Source organism: Rutilus rutilus (genome assembly GCF_951802725.1).
Source record: "Rutilus rutilus genome assembly, chromosome: 17".
In the NCBI taxonomy this organism is placed as follows: domain Eukaryota; kingdom Metazoa; phylum Chordata; class Actinopteri; order Cypriniformes; family Leuciscidae; genus Rutilus; species Rutilus rutilus.
In genome coordinates, this window is record NC_140230.1 from 11,815,663 (window position 1) to 11,836,373 (window position 20,711).

The 20,711-nt window shown below is 41.1% G+C and overlaps 1 protein-coding gene across 2 annotated transcripts; it reads left to right on the forward strand.

Annotated features, from left to right (window-relative positions):
• The first annotated feature begins 299 nt into the window (after window positions 1-299).
• Window positions 300-19,985, forward strand: LOC311275823 (uncharacterized protein). 2 transcript variants are annotated; one of them, XM_084385074.1, is made up of 7 exons: window positions 300-401; window positions 1,699-1,799; window positions 1,985-2,179; window positions 17,249-17,344; window positions 17,421-17,604; window positions 19,162-19,356; window positions 19,483-19,985. In XM_084385074.1, exons 2-7 carry the CDS (start codon window positions 1,701-1,703, stop codon window positions 19,521-19,523), a joined length of 810 nt encoding a protein of 269 aa, XP_084241200.1. In that variant the 5' UTR covers window positions 300-401; window positions 1,699-1,700; the 3' UTR covers window positions 19,524-19,985. The 2 variants fall into 2 exon arrangements, with proteins under 2 accessions (XP_084241200.1, XP_084241201.1); XM_084385075.1 differs by having other exon boundaries at window positions 314-401; window positions 19,486-19,979.
• Window positions 19,986-20,711: the final 726 nt, after the last annotated feature.

Consider the following 20,711-nt stretch of genomic DNA (forward strand, 5'->3'; position numbering starts at 1 on the left):
TATCAGGATGCATAGTATCCTAAAATTTTTTTTTTAAAAATACTTAAAAATAAAAATCTGCCTGCCTCTATGGGAATTTAACATAGGGGTGTACACACTTTATGCACCATGTATTTTAAGGAAGAACATTTATTTATTTAATGGGATGGGTTAAATGCAGAGGACAAATTCCGAGTATGGCCATACTTGACCTTAACATGTCATTTTCACTTTCATTCAATGGGGTGTGCTCATTTCCCATCCGGTTTTGTGGGCTTTGACTTCTATGTAAAATGTATACACAAAGAAATTCATTACTCATTTTCCAAGGGATTGAGGATCAACGTATCTACTGGTGAAGACATCAACAGGTAGAAGAAGTAAAAGAAGCATATCTTATGCAAAGTTTGATTTTGATTAAGGTTTGTGTAATTTATTTAATTTTCATCAGTATTTTGATGTTTATTTAATCCATGCCAATTTTTGAAGTTAATATATTCAAAAGTCTTAGACCACTGTAAAAAAAAAAAAAAAACTTTTACTTGAGTTGAATTTTACTTGAGGTGAGAGAACTTTTTGGATTTTGTAAATAGAAATGCATTGGATAAATCAATTGAAACACTAAATTAAGTTTACTTTACTAATATATATGAATTTCTTTTTCTTTTTTTTACAGTGTAGTTATAGTGTATAGTAAATTGCATTTTTATGTTTTGCAGTTTTAATATACTAATACACATACCCCCGAAAGACAAGCTAAATCCAGACTAAACTGCATGTTTGAGCTGTTTTAACAGAAAACAACTTGCACGGACATATCTTAAAATATGTCAGTATCATTATTTTGTCTCACACCAATATATATATATTTTTTTTTTCTAAGGCAAGTTTATAAAAGCTACTTAAATGTCCTAATTGCACTAAAGCCTAATCCTGGATTAATCTTAGCCCTGTCTGTGAAACCAGGGCATATATTTATAATTATATATATATATATATATATATATATATATATATATATATATATATATATATATATATATATATATATATATATATATATTTATTTATTTATTTATTTATTATTATATTTATTTATATTATTACATTTGTTATGAAAACTATATTTATTTAAATAAATAAAACATAATTATTATATATATCAAATAATTATTCTGATAATTTAATTTGTTATGAAAAATATATGTATTTAAATGTTATGTTAAATGTTTATATTTTTAAATCATTTATTTAGATAAATATAGTTTTCATAACAAATTTAATTATCAGAATAATTATTTGCTATATTGAACAGAAAGTGTACACGATTATAATTTCATTTAATTTGGCATGAATACCACAGGTTTGTACAAGATCGTGCTTCAGTAGAAGAAACAAAATTTATGCTAAAATCTAATCTTTTGCTTTGTAATGTTTCTTTAATTTACATTTTTTCAGAACCCTAAAACTCTGTTTATTTTAAATCAAACCCTTCTATTCTTGAACAATTATCCATTTGTTATTTGAACAATTAATTGTTGAGAAACACATGCTTGTTTGCAGAATAGTATTTATTATAGACAACATTTAGTTTAATTATAAAATGTTTTATCGTAATTGTAATCCATAAATTGTTAATTCCATTAATATGTATGATATCAGATGTATCATTCTAATTCAAATTCATTTTATTTAATGCATATATAATCTTTTCCTCAGACATGGAGAGTAAGCGGATGTTTTTAGTGGTTTGCGTGATAGGCTGTGCAGTGTCTTTCATTGAGGCTTCAAGCAATCTATCAACACCAACAACTTTGACTGTAAGAATACCATTTACTTCTTTCCACAATTATTTGGTTCAAAGAAACATTATTAAACAATTACAGACAAATAGGTAATTTGTTTAGAATCAAGATGTGATTGTTATGAAAGCAGTTTAGGCTGTTGATGTTGACGAAGGCATCACTAATATGTATATTTTTTTTCTGATTTTTCTTATTCATAGTCCAATATCACCCGCAGTGAGTGTGGGAAAACCAAACTGTGTTTGGACAACCCTAAAGGATGTGATCCTTTGGCTAGCTCCCAGTGTTTCTTCACCTCAGTTATCTTAACTAACACCAGGCTTACTGTTCAGCTCAGTAGCAACTCTGCCGGATACATCGCTTTAGCAGCTGGAGTGGCATCTAATATCTCTCAGGTAAACAAAGCATATTTTACAACACACACACTTCAATGCCTCTGTTGACCAAAAGTCATAAAATTGAAAGCTGATTTGGTGCTCAAGAAACATTTATTATTATTATCAATGTTGGGAACAGTTTTTGCTGCTTAATATATTTGTGGAAACTGGTAAGTCTAGGGTAAGTTAGGTCCCTTTTGAAGAGGAACTTCAGCGCTGTGTCATGGTGTTGATCCTATAGAGATGCCATCAGCGTGACCGGTGTCTGAAGAACATCTAAACACACGTCAATAAATCATTGGCAGACGGCAGTCCATGACATCTCATGCAGAGTATAAGGGGCACCTGTAATACATGTTATCAGCTTTTCTTTTCTTTTTTTTTTGGTCTTCAAGAGCCACTTGTTTGTATGTGCAACATACTACTCTGTTGGAGAATGTTTGACTCCCGAGGGAGCTGAATGCACTCATTATGATAAACTTGCAGTAAGAAGCTCTGTTCTTGTTTGATTCTCTCACAAGTGATATGAATCTAGTATTTGTACGATCTCTTGAGGAATGAGAGTCGAGGCTCGGGTCCCGCCAAGGCGGCAGGTTGGGATCGATTGGGAGTCTGGAAGTTTTTTCCTTCTCCTGCTGGCTCTTTTGCTTTCATGTCGGTTCAGGAAGCCGCTCACTGGCCGCTTCTGACCTGACTGATTAATGTGGCATGTCTAATTTGAAGGAATTATTTTTCAAGGCTCTCTCCATGTCGATGAAGCGATGCATTTGGCGCTCAATGTAAATTTCTGGAAATGGCCGAACACCTACGGGTCGGCGCTAATGATTATTAATAATAATGATTATTGTTAATAATAAATCCTATGGTTTTGAAGAATGAATGAAGGCTTTTGCTCCTTGGCCGACTTAAGTTGTCATGGAAATGCTTGATGTATTTTGTAGCCTAGCAAAAGTGCTGGTAAAAAGTATTTTGTATTGAAAGTACACCAACCCCAGTCTATAAAAAGTGAGAGTATTTAGAATATCATAAATAAATAGATGGACAATAAGATTATGACGCACATAATTCTTAATAAATTGTTGTCTGTTTCACCCCACTGCCAAATAGCTTCTTTCTAATAGCCAAGAAGCATGCAGTTAATGCAGTTATATTCATCTTAATTATTCACAATAAAACAATATACAGAAAGAATTGTTAACAGAACTGGGAGCTTGTTCTGTTCTTGTGTCTGTAGATGAGATTTTTAAAATGAGGGACAGGCCACAAATCCTTGAGTACAGTTTGCAAAACGGATTGTGAAAGCGTGTGCATGGATTATGAATTTGTGGGTACGGACTGAAATACCGAAGGTACGGTTTACAAATCTGAGCACAGGATTGGAAATTCGCGGGTATGGTTTATTAATCAGTGGACGTGATTTGTTAAACCGAGGGAACAATTAAAGAATGGTTTATAAACTGAGGGGACGGATTGGAGAACTGTGGCTACGGATTTGCTGGACTTTTTTTGCTTTGTTTTTCTCCTACAGGTGATTTCTCGTGGCCTCAGGATCCCATGTTGAGAGAACAGCATATTTTTCTCATGGCCACAAGTTTAATACATAAACAAACCTGTGTGACCATAGCAAAATGGGATAATAATAAAGGGATATTTTTACTAAACTGACTTTTTATTTATAATTAAGAATGGCATAAAGACAGCTCAGCATGAAGACATGGCTATATTATATTAATTTATAATATTTTATATTATATTCAGCACAATGTAAATGGGCTGATGGCCTCCCTGTTTCTGTTTTTGCAAACTTGTTTGTAATTACAATGGACATCACTTTATCCATTATCCTGTGAAATTTTAAAATCGTTATTTTTTTTTAATTTGTCATACCTGCCCAGGGACTACAGGTGGAAATTAGCAATTGTTGCTATAACCTGGCCCAAGACATATTCTCTTGTTTAAAAAGTTTAATGTTTATTTGTGCATTGTCCCTGTTTCAAATAAAATAACTTCCATTCCATTTCCATGTAGACAATGTAGACATGCCTGTGACAGCATTAAAAAAAAAATGTTAAAAAACATACATATACAAATAAATACAGTAAATGCCTGACAATCATGCCAGTAAAGCTTTGATTCTATGATTATTTCTCCAGGCCTGCACCAGTAGGTGGCAATAAATGAATTAACTTCACTTTAAAGGAATTTAACAATAGTATGCTATAATATTCATTTCATTTCATTCCGGCTAGTCATCAAAAGTCTATATATTATACTAAGTATAATAATAAACATGTAATATGTTTTGATAAGAATGATAAGAAGAAGTTTACATAAATTCCAAATATCCATTTCTGAAAATCCCATGTCACGTAGATTTGTTTACGCATTAAACTTGTGGCCACAACAAAAATCTTGTAGCCACAACAAAAATAAGTGAACCGAACATATCCCTTCCCGGTCAAGTCAAGTCAAGTCTCTGAATGTAACCTCACAACAGACAGCATTTTTTCAACATTCTTGATAAGAATGATTAATAATTGAGCATCAATAATAATAATAATTAAAGCTGCAAGCAGCATTTCGGGGTTCAAGCAGTTAAGGCCTTTAAGCACACAAGCATCAAAAGACATTACCTTTTATTTAGCAAGCATTTAACAACTGCCATCATAGATGAAAAAGTCAATTTGCAGCCAATACAGGCAGTTTGCCATAGGAAATATATGGTTTTAAAGCGTTTTTACAGTTATAGCACCTTTTTGCCTGAGTCTTCTTACAGTCTTGCCTGATCTCCACCACTTTTATTAGTAGTACTCAAAGTGTGCCTATATATATGTGTCAAATTTGTTGTAAATATGTAATTTTGATAAGGAGTTTAGACAATTATATTCAGTGGCGTAACGAGCCAACACCCGGCCCTTAAGTAGGATTATCAAGGCGGGCTCCTTGATGACGCAATTGATGACATTGATGACGCAATGTCCGCGAGTAGGCTACCATGAATAGGGCAGGATATGATCATACACAGCATATAAGAGATGAGATGAGTTACAAAATCAGGAGGAGCCTACGCTCCAAAAAAAAAAAAAAAACACTGGTGACAGCGCACCATAACACATTGTTAGGCCTAGGTTTTTATGTATTTGGACTCCAAATACATAAAAAAGATGCTCTCTTACATTATAGCGGGATTTTCCGGACTTTCATATGTGCAACTGCAAAGTTGTCGATTAGATCAGGATTGTGCGCACAGGCATTCTAATTGACCCTTCGCAGGGAGTTTGACTGACAGACTAATCATAATCCGCCATTTTGTCCCACAAAGCAGTCAGGAGAGTTAGTAGATTAACATTGGAGGATTTAAATTTGAAAAACAAAGTGTACGTACTGACGTCTTAGCACTTTAAAACAACATTCCTTTTATGTTCATTCATGTTTATTTTAATGCTATAAATTAACTAGAAGGAAGAGATGATCGGTTCACAAGCAGCTTTAACTGAGCCTCGAGTCTACAGCGATCTGTCAGACACATTAAAGAGTCACAAAACGGTATTTATTGTTTAAATGTCTCTAAAAAATGACTACATTTGAAAGGTGAGACTTTTGGCGCCTTTCCATTACCAGTACCAGCTCAACTCAACTCGACTCGGCTCGCTTTTCGCTCCGTTTTCCATTGCAGATAGTACCGCCACAATAGTACCTGGTCGTCATAGCGACACCGCAGGAAACTGCCGTGACTTAATCTTCTACGCGAGATACATCCGCTGCCACACACACAGGACAATGGAGGAAACCGAGTGTATGCTGTTTTTGGATGTTTTTGTTTTTGCAGTTTTTTATTCAGGATACTCCGTCTGGCGCTTGAATAGTGACGATTCTCTCTGACCAATCAGCAGTCTGCCGTGTTTTCACGTCACATTTTAGTATCGCCTCAGCTCGCTTAGAACCTCGCCGGAGGTGGTACGAAAAAAAGTACCTGGAAGCAGGTACAGGTACAACTTTTACACAGTGGAAAACCAAACAAAGCCGAGTCGAGTCGAGCCGAGCCGAGGCGAGCTGGTACTGTGTAGTGGAAAAGTGCCATTTGTTTCATATCAAAAGTACTTGTCTGTCAGCCCGCAATGTATTTTTCACTGCGTGAGAACTTGGTGTGGTGTGAGAGTGGCGTCGCTTGTCAGACATAGCAACAGTAAGTAAAGTGGGCGGGTCTTTGCGAATGGTCAATGACAGTATGGACGGGGATTCGCCACTCCCAATTCAAAACAAATTTCATCACAATCCATCATTGTTCGTTTCAAACATGTGAGAGCATCAAAATGATCCATGGGTGAAATTGATTGGATTTAATTATTTTTTTTGTCAGTTCCTATCATAATTTTAGTATTTTGGCGTTATTATTTAGCTATTTACCTATGTTTTCAAATTTCCTTTGTTTTTTTTTTGTTGTTGTCTCGATCGGACTAACGGCTTTGAAGATAAACACAATTTTTTAAAGCTCTAAATGACACTTACAAAACCATAAGGCGAAACCTGGCATGTTTGGTATTATTGGACTCGGCAAGGATTCAGGAGTCTTAGGAGGTCACTCCTGTGAAAAAACACTGGCTTGAAACTTCTAAGGCTCCTTCAAGGCATTGTGCCAATGACGTATACTGAGTTTTTTTAGATACACCAATGTTCTCATAGACTATCATGGCACCCTGGACAAAGACACTGCGTGCCAGTTTTCAGTAGACTAACAGTTGGGTGCGCTTATAGCTATTTTCATGATTTTTTTCACTGTTATAGCGCAACCAAGTGGCCAATTGTCACGATTTTTTTCATGCCAACTCAGATTGAGCTTATGAACATGTGTCCCAAGTTTAGCGAAAATATCTCTTTCCACTCACAAGTTATAACCATTTTATAGTGCCACCAAGTGGCCAATTGTCATGATTTTTTTTCAGGTGACCTCAGAATGAGCTCATGAACATGTGTCCCAAGTTTTGCGAAAATATCTCTTTCAGTTCACAAGTTATAACCGTTTTATAGTGCCACCAAGTGGCCAATTGTTGGGATTTTTTTCAAGTGATCTCAAATTGAGCTCAGGAAGATGTATCCCAAGTTAAGCAAAAAAATCTCTTTCCGTTAACAATTTATAACCGTTTTAGTAAAAGTGGCCCTGGTGCCATCAAATATTTTGGTTCCCCTTATTGACCGTTAATTGAAAATTAGAATTTTTTGGATGATTATTGATTGTCAGACTCCAGAGAATATTCTTGCAGTGGTTTGGTTCTGATCGGGCGAAAAACCTCGGAGAAGTTCGCAAAAATAAGTTTTTCAAAAAAATGCAATTTACTCGAAATTGGCGCCTGAAGGGCGAGCAAATCGGAGATAGCCATTTTGTCCGCCTCGAGCCAAGGATTCCAACGATATAAGACACTTGATCCTGGGACAAACGGTCTAAGAGTTATGAGCAATTTTGAACTTTTGGTTGCTGTAGCGCCACCTATGGGCCATTTGGGGTCATACTCTGATAGGTTGTCCCCAAATTGAGGCCTACCATCTGGCCAGGTTTCAAGTCTCTAGGCCTTACGGTTTGGCCTGCACGATGCGTTTTACGAATCCTTACAATTACAATAGGGTTTCAGCATTTCATGCTTGAACCCCTAATAATAATAAAGCAATACATTTACATATTTCACGAGTTCACACTTACATATAGTTTTGAGGGAGTAAGATTAATGCGTATTTGGCGTGCTGTCCGGAGGGAGGGCTCCGAGCTCGGAATTCAGCCCGAACCCAGAGTACTCCCCCCGTATGTAAGTGTTTAGAACTAGAAGTGTGGAGAAGGGGTGGTGGGGGGATGCTGCAAACTGTCAATGGATCGAGGTAAGACTGCTGAGTCTATATATACCCTCTTATCATTGATTGCTGAGTGCTCTCCACTTGTGTTAATTATCTGAACGTGCTCCTCCCGAACTTAGTTAATAAAACTTCATTAGAATTATTTCTGAAGCATAATGTGACACTAAAGTTTGAAGTACCATGGCTGTTGTAATTGTAATATTTTACAATATTGCTGCTTTTACTGTATTTTTGATCAAATAATACAGCCTTGGTTAGCATAATAAATAAATAAATAAATATTTCAAACTTTTGACCGATAGTGTGTTAAACAGCAAAATACTGGGTAACACTTTACAATACGGGTGCACTAATCTGCATTAATTCATGCTTAACTAATGCACAGATAATCATGTGTTAATGTATGACTCATGAAGAACTAAACCATTAATTAATGATTACTGCATCAGCAACTAATAAAGATTCTAAATGATTAATAGATTAAGTAATAAATGAATTGTTATTAATTAAATGTGTCATAATGTATTAATTCCTTAATAACTTATTTTATTAACTAAAAGTGTAAATTAATGTGTTAATTACCACAGTTGGTCAAAGCAATGTACTTCAACTTCCAGCTGTCTGCTTTAATTAATCATTAACTAATGATTTGCAAATGTATCATTATGTTATGACTTTACTTGTTGAGGCACATGACTATTAACTAATTGTTAAGTAATATGCCATTTATGGGTTTAGTTCTTCATGAGTCATACATTAACGTACTCGGTTACTAACGTAACCTCGGTTCTCTCTAGAAGAGGGAACGAGTACTGCGTCTTAGCTAAGACGCTGCGGGAAAAGTCTCTTTTCACGAATATTGAAGCAAAAAATTATCCTTAATTTTAATATTTGTAAAACGCATTTGCCACAGTATGCAGCCATAGGCAAGACGGCTCGTTTGCTCATTGGCTGTTGTACTAGCAAATGCATAAGCCTATCGAGCGCAGGCTGATGCAACATCAGACCAATGAGGCCACTTCCCGCCGACGCGGGCGTGGCCTCGCCCTATAAAGGTAGCTCGAAAAGGCTGACTCACTTGATTTATTTCAACGAAGAAGCGAACCAAAGTGAATCGTACGCACGGCAGGGAACGCAGTACTCGTTCCCTCTTCTAGAGAGAACCGAGGTTACGTTAGTAACCGAGTACGTTCTCTTACGAGAGTTCTCTCGTACTGCGTCTTAGCTAAGACGCTGCGGGAACCCAATGTAAGACGCCGTGCGTGCAGGGATTAACAACCATAAACCTGGAGGCTGACCCAGGATTTACAGTGCACAATCACCAGAGGGACTGACATAGAGTCCTAGAACAAGAGGAGGAACTCTCCGTTCTGATATGTGGCTGCGTCTGCAGACGTAATATAAGACATCACTTAGACAAGACACTCTTGACTAAAGTGGGAATATGGGTCTTACGTAAAACTGCCCGTAAGATAGTAGTAACGCACTGTGCTTGCATTCTCAGTGTTCAATTACACCGATAACAGCTTAGCCTGCAAAGCGGGAACCTCGAGGTTATAAAACCTGATAAATGTAGACGGCGAGGCCCAGCCTGCCGCCATACAAATATCCTGTAGAGATATTCCACTAGACCAGGCCCACGAAGAGGCAACGCCTCTCGTGGAGTGCGCTCTGACACCCAGCGGGCACTGAAGACCCCTGGAGGTGTATGCCAACGCTATGGCGTCAACTATCCATCTGGATAGGCCTTGTTTCGAAACAGCCGTTCCCTTGGAACGTCCACTGAACGAGACAAATAGTTGCTCAGTCTGTCTAAAGGCAGCAGAGCGAGACACATAGGCTCTTAAAACCCTGACAGGGCAGAGAGAGCCCAAGTCTCCTTCCTCTTCTAACACCGGCAGGGCGGACAGGGATATAACCTGAGCCCGAAACGGCGTGTTGAGGGATTTCGGCACATAGCCGTGCCTAGGTTTGAGTATGACTCTCGAGTCACTAGGCCCAAACTCCAGACACGACGGGCTCACTGAGAGCGCGTGCAGGTCCCCTATGCGCTTCACTGAAGCAAGGGCCAGCAAAAACACTGTCTTAAATGACAGATGTTTGAGACTAATCGTCTGGATGGGCTCGAAAGGGGAACCTTTCATGGCCTCCAGGACCGTAGAGAGGTCCCAAACAGGGACCGACGGGGGTCTGGGAGGGTTCAGTCTCCTAGCTCCCTTGAGGAAGCGGATGACCAAATCGTTCCTTCCTATCGACTGACCGAGCGTTGTCTCAGCGAACGCTGCGATAGCCGCCACATAAACTTTGAGCGTGGATGGGGCTCTGCCCTTATCCAACAGCTCTTGAAGGAAGGAGAGAACCTCCGTTACCTCACAGTCGAGGGGTGAGCATCCCCGAGCCCCACACCAACTGGAGAATACCGACCACTTTGAGGCATAGAGCCGTCGAGTCGACGGTGCTCTAGCCTGAGTGATAGTATTTAGCACTCCTACTGAGAAATCAGCGGGTAACCGTTGAGAGCCCACACGTGTAAGGCCCACAACTTCGGTTGAGGGTGCCAAATCGAGCCCCTGGCCTGCGAGAGAAGGTCCCTTCTCAATGGCACCGGCCATGGGGCAGTGTCTGCCAACTGCATCAGCTCTGGAAACCAAGGTTGGTTCCTCCAGAGTGGTGCTACAAGCAGCACTGAGCATTTCGTTTCCCTCACACGTTCTATCACCTCTGGAAGGAGGGAGACGGGGGGAAAAGCATAGAGCGGGCGGCGCGGCCACCTCTGGGACAGCGCGCTTTCGCTCTTGGAAAAGAACGCGGGGCAGTGAGCGTTTTCGCTGGACGCGAAGAGGTCCACTTCCGCTCTGCCAAATCTCTCCCACAGCAGCTGGACTGTTTGTGGGTGTAGAGACCATTCGCCCGCGGGAATGTTGTTCCTGGACAGCCTGTCTGGACCCACATTCTGTATCCCAGGCACATGAGCTACTTTTAGCGAGCGCAAGTTGTGCTGAGCCCATACCAGGAGGCGTTCCGCCAACCTGTACAGATCTCGGGATCTGAGACCGCCCTGGCGATTTATGTAGGACACCACCGACATGTTGTCCGAACGGACTAAGACGTGGTGGCCCTTGATTTGGGGACGAAAACGTGTCAGCGCGTTTTCTACTGCCAGCATTTCCAGACAGTTGATGTGTCGGAGCTTTTCCCGTTCTGACCACAGGCCATATAACGGTCTGCCCTCGAGCAGCGCTCCCCATCCCGAGGTGGAGGCGTCCGTGGACACCACTCTCACTCTCGAGGAAGTCCCCAGGCTTGCACCTGTTTGGTACCAGTCGTTCACCGTCCAAGGTTCTAGAGCTGTAACGCAGCTCTGGTTGACCTTGAGACGCAATCGACCAGAAGTCCACGCTCTGCGTGGTACCCGCGCTTTCAGCCAGAACTGCAGGGGGCGCATGCGGAGCAGGCCCAGCTGAAGAACTGGCGATGCTGAGGCCATGAGACCTAGCATCTTCTGAAACGTCTTGAGCGGGAAGGACGCGTCGCAGCGGAGAGATCTCGCTGCGCGCTGAATGCCGAGCGCGCGCTGTGCGCGTCATAGACTGTGAGTCCAGAACTATGCCCAAAAACGAAATCGTTTGACTGGGGTTCAGTGAACTCTTCGTCCAATTGACTCTGAGACCGAGTTTCTCGAGGTGATCGAGTAACATGGTCCTGTGCTCCACGAGCTCTGATCGTGAATGAGCCAGAATCAGCCAGTCGTCCAAATAGTTCAGCACTCGCATGCCTCTGAGTCTGAGAGGGGCGAGCGCTGCGTCCATGCACTTCGTAAATGTGCGAGGTGCTAGGGACAGACCGAATGGCAGGACTGTATACTGGTATGTCTGACCGTCGAAGGCGAATCTCAAGTATTGCCTGTGACGTGACGCTATCTGTATTTGAAAATACGCGTCCTTCAGATCTATTGACATGAACCAGTCTCCTTCGCGAATATGCGCGAGGATTTTCCTGGTCGTAAGCATTCTGAAACTGCGTTTCACTAATGCTTTGTTCAGCTGTCTCAGATCCAGTATGGGTCTGCAGCCCCCGTCTTTTTTGGGGACCAGAAAGTATCTGCTGTACAGCCCCCGTTCGCTTTGAGCATGAGATACAGGCTCTATAGCCCCTTTGCTCATCAGTTTTGAAATTTCGGCTCGGAGTAGGTGTGCTACTTCCGAATTCACCGTAGTTTCGACACGCGCCGTAAAGCGGGGAGGGCGTCGATAAAACTGTAGCGAGTAGCCTCTCTTTATAATGCTTAGCACCCATTCCGAAACCCCTGGAAGCACTGCCCATGCATCTGCATGGATGGCTAAGGGTTGGATGCGAAGCGCACTCTGTTGGCTGAGCAACGGAAGCGCTTCGGTGTGCTGTAACACAGGCGTTATGTCTGTGGAATTCGAGGCGTGGGGCGCGCTGATGACAGCGGGCAGAGCGCTCGTCCTCGACCCCACTATGGCGCTTAGCTGAGTGAGGGAGGGCTGAACGGGTCCCGTGGGACTCATATCGTCTGTGAGTAAGTGTGGGCTGGAAGCGCGCACCTTTACTACTTCTGGCGCGTTGTCTGCCTGAGCAGAGCGAACGTGCACAGGTTTCGTTTTTACAGAAACCGTCAGACGTGCGTGACATAGTGATCGTGTGCACTGAGGAGTGGACACGTCTACTATGCAGTGCGCGCGATCGACTTGAGTCGATTTTATGGGCGCGAGCCCTGTGTGAAGGGCTGTGCTTGTGTGTACGGATGGGCACTGAGAAGTGGGCATCAGCGTTACATTTATAGCACCATCGGCCGTGGCCGGGACACCAGAAAATACACTCTTTATGGGATATATCTGGGTAGCCGTGAAAACGGCTTTTGTGTGCAGGCAAGCGGGCAACTGTACGGGCTTGCGCGTTGCATAAGACGCTGAGACAGTCGCAATACCTGGAACTGAAACAGCGGCGCGCTTGGGTGTGAGTCCGGCCGCAGCGGGACTTGTACACCGGCGCTTTCCTAGGCGTGCTAGGATGTGTTCGGGGCTTCCGGTTTCACCACAATCCTCTGCCGTGGGCCACGCGGCGCGGGGCGACGGCTGGTAGAGCGAGAGCGGGGTCTCGCGCTGCGTTGCTGTCGTGATGACGCAGCAGGAGGAGGGGGCTGTGGCTGAGAGCTCCGCTGGGTCGGCTTAGCACGACTCGCTGCAGAACTGGAGCGCTTCGGCAGGAAGTGCTTGAAGGCTTGTGACGCTTTCTGGTCCTCTGCGAATCTCTCTATGAACTCATTGACAGAGGATCCGAAGAGGCCAGTGGGATTCAGCGGGGCGTCGAGGAACGCGGTGCGCTCAGACTCGGCCATGTCTGAAAACGTCAGCCACAGATGTCTTTCAGCCACAGTGGCGGAAGCCATAACACGTCCCATAGCTTGAGCGGCAGACTTAGTAGCGCGAAGGGTGAGATCCGAAGCGCTTCTCAAATCCGCGAGGCAGATTGCATCAGGTCCCATCTCGTCCAACTTACGGAGGAGATCTCCCTGGAAAATCTGCAGCGTGGCCATGGTGTGTAGTGCAGACGCAGCCTGCCCAGCAGCGGAAAAGATTCGCGCGAGCAGCGATGACGTCGTGCGGCAGGCTTTGGATGGCAACACTGGTTTCGTCCGCCGTCCAGCAGAGGGCGGGCAAAGGTGCGTCGCTATCGCCTGTTCAACCGGCGGAAGTGACTGGTAGCCTCTGTTTTTAGCATCGTCCAGGGCGGAGAATGCTGGAGAAACAGACGAACGAGTTCGTGCTGAGAAGGGAGCGTTCCAGGCCTTTGCCACTTCTTCATGAAGCTCAGGAAGAAAGGGGGCGGGCTTAGACTCAGGAGAAGCATGCTCACCGGGAAGGAAGCTACCATCCAGCCGGGTACGAGAGGGAGGTGCTGGTGCAGACCACTCGAGGCCGAGACTCGTCGCGGCCAGCGAGAGCACCCGCATCAACTCTTTCTCGATGTTGGCTCGTCTGCTAGGCTTACGAGCAGCGAGCGCGAGATCCTCAGAGCTCGACCAATCGCCGCTGCCCGAAGCTAACAGAGAGCACGTGTCCTCATCCCCCGACGCGGCTTTGAAATCGACTTCCTCTGATGAAGCGGCGGCAGACTGCGGGCGCTGAGCATCAGGAAGTGATACAGGCGAGGCCGGCGAAGCGAGCGGGCGCTCCGGCGAGCTCGGTCGGGCTGTAGAGGGCTCCGGAATCCGCTGGGAGCGGCGCTTTTTACGGCGCGGCAACGCGGCGGGGAGTGCAGGCTCGGAGAAAAGTGCCAGGCGAGTCCGCAGAGTCGCCAAAGGCATAAGCTCGCAGTGAGGGCAGCCGCCGTCAGCGAGTGCGAGCGCTGCATGATCTTCACCCAGGCAGGAGACACAGATGACATGACGGTCTCCCTCGCTGAGTGGGGCTCGGCACGAGCCGCAGGAAGGCATCTTTAAAAAGACGCGAGCTCTTTTACGAGTGTGTGTCACAGGGCGAACACACACACACACAGAGAAACAGAAAAGGATATGAGCGCCGGAAAGCGCAGCAGGTACGGCAGTGGAAGGCGGCGAAGGCCAGCGACTTCAGATGGCTCGTCCCGCTGATGTGCTTGCACTCAGACGACGCTTGCTTCCTATCCGAGATCCAGCGATGTGAGAGGTTCGCTGAAGAGGTGAAAAATCAAGTGAGTCAGCCTTTTCGAGCTACCTTTATAGGGCGAGGCCACGCCCGCGTCGGCGGGAAGTGGCCTCATTGGTCTGATGTTGCATCAGCCTGCGCTCGATAGGCTTATGCATTTGCTAGTACAACAGCCAATGAGCAAACGAGCCGTCTTGCCTATGGCTGCATACTGTGGCAAATGCGTTTTACAAATATTAAAATTAAGGATAATTTTTTGCTTCAATATTCGTGAAAAGAGACTTTTCCCGCAGCGTCTTAGCTAAGACGCAGTACGAGAGAACTCTCGTAAGAGAACACATGATTATCTGTGCATTAGTTAAGCATGAATTAATGCAGATTAGTGCACCCGTATTGTAAAGTGTTACCAAATACTGTAATGAACTACTCACACTTTGCTTGAAATAAGGTCCATTATGGGCTTGATTAAACACAAATTAAACAGGCAGTGACAGATACACAAACAATGTCTATAAAGTAAATCTGACTGCGCATTCAGAGGTTTATGTCAGGGTTAGGTTCTGTTTTGCTTTAGTTTTAGATGCTCCCAGTTCCTGTGTTTATTTCCATTCTTACTTGGGTACGTTTACATGAGAACAATGTACTAAAAACGGAACCTTTTTTTTTGTACAGATGACAACATTATCAAAACGATCCCCTTTCACACAGATCTGGCAAGGCAAGTAGTTGATGTCACTTTGTAAAGAAAAACTATGCGTCTTCGCACAGATGGATTCTTTCACAGAGCACTCGCGCCAAACGCTCATGCCTATAGTGTAAATGTAATACGTCACCTATCATTTTCAATTTCAAAAGCTTGTACTTTGAAACCCGTTTTCAAAAGTTTGCGTTTTTAGCCCGCCAAAACGCTGTTGTCGTGTAAATGAACGGCCAAAATGCATAAAATCCAAGTTTTTATTTGAAAAAGGTGTCGTGTAAACGGCCCCTTAGCATTGTCCACACTAATACGGTTTTGTTTTTAAAATGAATCTTTTTCTCTCTGTTTTGGCCGTCTGTCCACACTGACAGGACACGTCCTGAAAAAAAAAACGGAGCTTTTTGAAAATGCTTTCCCAAGTAAATAAATTTGAAAAAAACGGTTTTCACATTGACTGTAAACAGAGGTATTTAAAAAAGAATGACACATTAAGTCATGTGACACATATTGATCTGATATGTATGTTTATACCGCTATTGTGCCTGCTATGTGCTATTCACTTTCACACTGTTGCTGAAGATAATGTTACTTTGTACACTCCTCATATCACAGTCCTGCAAAAATTTACATTTTAAATACAGAAAATGCTAGCGTGGACTGAAAGCGTTTTGAAATGAAAACACCGTTTTCAAATGTATCCGGATTAATGTAGACGTAGCCCTAGTGTGGCCTAGTTTTCTAGTTGTTTGTTACCATAGCAACCAGTTGTGTCCACCTGCCCCTTGTTAAGTTACTCATTTATTCCCTGTTTAATTTAGTTCCTTGTCCGTTCTTACATCTAATAGTAACCCTGCATCTCAATGTCCATACTATCCATCCTAAACGGTATATGAGAATAAAATAAGTGTGTCCCAAAGCATAGTATGTTGAAAAGAGTATGTGAGAAGTCCTGGATGGTCTACCATTTCTGGTCGATTTTCGAAGGGTGGATCCATGCTCACTATAACAGCTAATATTGTCCACAGCCCATTGCGCTTCGGAGGAGGATCCAGTTCAGAACTACAAACATGAGTAAAAAGTTCAGAAAACAACAAAACATGGCGGATATGCACGGCCGACGGTAGAGAGGTTTAGATAATGGGGTTTGAGTGGCCAATAATCAACATTTAAGCTGATAAAAATATTTATGTAATGTCATCCGTGTTATATTTCACCTGCAACACCATTTACTTGTATAAAGATCCGTTTGACCATTAACTTTTAAATGCAATGGTATGCATGAAAATGAGGAGAGTCTCCGCACTGGCAGATCAACGTGCTTCTGCATTTCTCTCCGATACGGTAGGAAATTATATTAAATGTGGAGAATTTTGTCTTTGACAAGATGATTGACAGGTCTATCAATCATAACCGACAGAGAGCATCCGTTAAAGGTGCTATTTTATTATGTGATAGTTTGTCCCAAAGCTTGTCTACTAAAGTTCTACTTTTTCTTCACAAAAAGTGTACATACTTTTAGGGAGGAGTATAAGTAGGACGAATTGAGACGCAGCATATGTTTGTTTTCAGTGGTGGTTCTGTTCCTGCTTGTTGTTAAACATAGTGTTTGTTATTTTAAATTATTGTTTATTAAAGTTTTACTGCTGAATTTAGATCCTTCCTCATCTTTGTTGTAACCACACCGTGACAGTTTAAGCAGTCTGCTATTTGAGGTTTAGATATTTTATTGGTTTTATTTTTATTTATTCAAAAAGGGACCATGTAAAAATTATAACATAAATGTTGCCATTTCCAGCATAAAATGCCAAGGCCAGTAGTCTGCTTGGTGCTACGTCCATTTTCTCCTTCTCATAACAACACCCCCCCATCTTTTTCATTTTTTTCTTCTTTTTGCAGGACCGTCATGTCATCTTTGTCTGTGGCAATAATAATGGCAGTTTTGTCTTTCAAAATGCAATGCTCTACAACAATACATGGAGGATCACAGATTTAGTAAGGATTTGAGCATATTGTTTGTGTACTTTTTTTTATCAAATAATTATCAAATAATCAATCTTTTTTTCCCCAGCTTTATGTAAACAATTCCCAGGGTTCAATACAGTCAAGCTTGATTCAGTGTGTTTTCAGCATCCCCATGGATGAAAACGTCAAATCCTTCCTAAGCAGTGACAACGGCACACATTTCAACATCAGCGACATTGCTAATTCCAAAATTCTCATCTTCCTTGACATCTGGAAGGGTTCAAACAATGGTGAGTTTGTTACCTTACAGGTTGTTATAGGATATGTAGCTAATGCTGAAAGTAATACATTTCACTAAAAAAATAATTCAAATAATAATGTAATTCAAATACAGTGGGGTCCAAGTGTCAAAGACATTGAAAAATTATTTTCAATAATCACAAAGATAGATAAATCTTCTTTGGTTGTTCCAAGTCTAGAAACTGTCTCATAGCAAGTTAGGCCATAAGCAACCAATCTGGGTGTTATATTTGATTCATTATCTCTGACTTGATTGAAACCATTTTGTCAATTAAAAATAGTTTCTACCAGGTGAGAGTTAATTTCAAACTTAAATAATTTCTGACTTCATGATTTGCAAAAGGTTCCATGCTTATATACATCAGGAGCAGACCATTGCAATTATCTAGGTCTTCCCCACATCCCCAGTCTTCATTAACACACTTGCAGAGTATTATGATTTGGTGGTTGTGGTAAGACAGCAGAGAGAGAGTGAGAATCCCAACGCAATTTAATCACAAGTATAATCCAAAGTAGTATAATTCAAACAAGTATAATCCAAGGTCCATACCAGGCAGAGGGTCAAGCACATGTAATCAGTCCAAACACACATACAATCCATGAAATGCAGACAGGAACAAGGATTCCAAGACTCAGGCAAAGATAAACTTAAGGAACACAAGAACTGCTCGAAATGCTGACAGAGAACGCTAACCAAAAACAAACAAGACTTCACAACAAAGGCAAGGCAAAGGGCATATAAATAGACAGGGGTAATGATCAAATGAAACAAGACACAGCTGAAACAGATAAACTAATAATGAGCAGAGGGTTCTGGGAAAAGAAGTCAGGGAATAACAGATTCTATGGAAACAGTGAGGGACGAGGCTGCCATCTGCTGGTACATGATGGCACCCGCAGCTGGCAGATGTAACAGATAGTTCAGAATGCAGCTGCAAGACTGTTGACTGGTACTAAAAAAAAAGGATTCACATTACTTCAGTTCTGGACTTGTTTGATTGGCTCCCTGTCCATTTTAGAATTCATTTTAAGCTTATCTAATTGTTTACAAAGCCTGTAATGGGTTGTTTTATGTCATTTGTGCAGCAATGGAACACTACATGTGCTTTAAAAATAACATTTACTTATTTTGGTAAAACAGTTAATAAAAAATTAGTTCAATATTGTAGACTTTGCACTATTCCTAGGTCACTTTTTACAGCAAATTTGTAACATGACCATGTAAACTTTTAGATTTTTTGCATGGATCATTATGTTTTGTTTAAGGAGTCTATGTCAGCTTAAGTGTTCCTATCATTAAAGGAAAAGGTGGGCATACCAAATACTCAAAATGAGGAAATATGATTTTTTTTTTTTCTATTAACTTTTGATTCAACTATTCAACTCAAATTGTTTATATAATATAAATTGTAGTGGGGAAAATGTATAATAAATATGAAAAATGCAAAATAGTAGCATTTTTAGTAGTGGCCTCAGACTATTGGTTGCAACTGTACATACATAAACTCTGAGCTGATTATACTATCATTTTGCAATTTCTTTTAAAGGAACTGTGCTGGGAGCACCAACAAGTGTACTTGAGTCCTCTGTTCTGGTTGATCTAGCTAATGTCAATTCTACTAATGTTGTAAGCACCACAGCTGGCACTACAGCTGGCACTACAGCTGGCACTACTGCTGCCACCATAGCTAGGACCACAGCTAAATCAAATGCCAGCATCTCACTCAGCTTTCTGAGTCGTGGTAAATACATTTCTCAAAAGTTCTCCAATGTTGTGTTAATCACAATTTATTCAACAATAACATTTATGTTTTTTTCTCAATGCATACAGTTCAAATAACTCTCTCTTTTCTTGTTATGACTTACAGCAGCAATTTGCCTTCTCAGTATCTGCTTGTATCTGATCTGATGAGACCCGAGAGAGACCTGAGGACTAACCATGCTTTAGAGTAGTATATGGATATGTAGTAACGTTGGCATGTTTTCCACAAAAAAATAATAATCTTATTTCCATTTCCTTTCTTTTTCTGATCCTTTCTATTCACAAACATAAAAGAAACCCATGTGTGTTTGACATTTACATGGTGTAAGGTATATGTTGGACACATAAAAGCCTACTTTTTTATTGTGTTTTAATTATCCTATGATAACATTATTTACTGATAGTAGAAATGATCACATAAATTTACACTTGTATTTTGAAAGAGATTCAAAGTTACTTTAAAGATGTGTTAAAATTATACATAAATAACAAATGTCATATATATATCTACAGGTACAGTATCTATCATTAATTACAATGTTATTAAAATGTTAAAACATTTTGTTGGTCAATCTTTACGTAATATAAATAAAAACAACTTTGAAACTTAAATGTTTATTGTGATGTCTCTTTAAAGTGCCTCTATTATGCTTTTTCGAATATTTCATGCAGTAATATAGCTGTCTGTGAATGTAAACGGTCTGCAAAGTTGTAAAGTCAAAAGTGCACGATAAATAAAGTCATTGTCTCCCAGAAGAAAGAACAGACTAACGAGTCGTCAGGAATTCCAGTCTCACTTCCGTGACCTGCATATGTAACACCGGATCACATTTGCATAATGCCATGGTCCTCAAACGTCTACTTTGACCCTAGCAACTCATAATGTAAAAATTGTGCATAACGTAATAAATATTAGGCTACATAATAATTGTAATAAAATGTTTATAATGTAATTATTTTCTCAATGTAATCTGGAGCTCATGATGTAATCATTTTTATATTATGAGAAATGTATTACATTATAAACTCTCCAAAAAAATTTTTATATTGTCATAATTGTAATAGCTTTTAAAACATAAAAAAAAGTTAGTACAACTTACAATCATGTACAGTGGAACTTTTGCACCTTTAATGTGTAATAATAACCTATGCAATCCCACTGAAAGAATGTATAATCAAGCTCATGTGTAATAGTACACGCCTGTCACCTGAAGTGACTGATTAACACCAAATAAATCTCAGCTGTTCTTGAAAGATGTTTCTGACATCATCTTGGTTGCAAGCTACAACAAAATTTCCAAGCCATTAGGTATACCATATATCTATATCAGCACA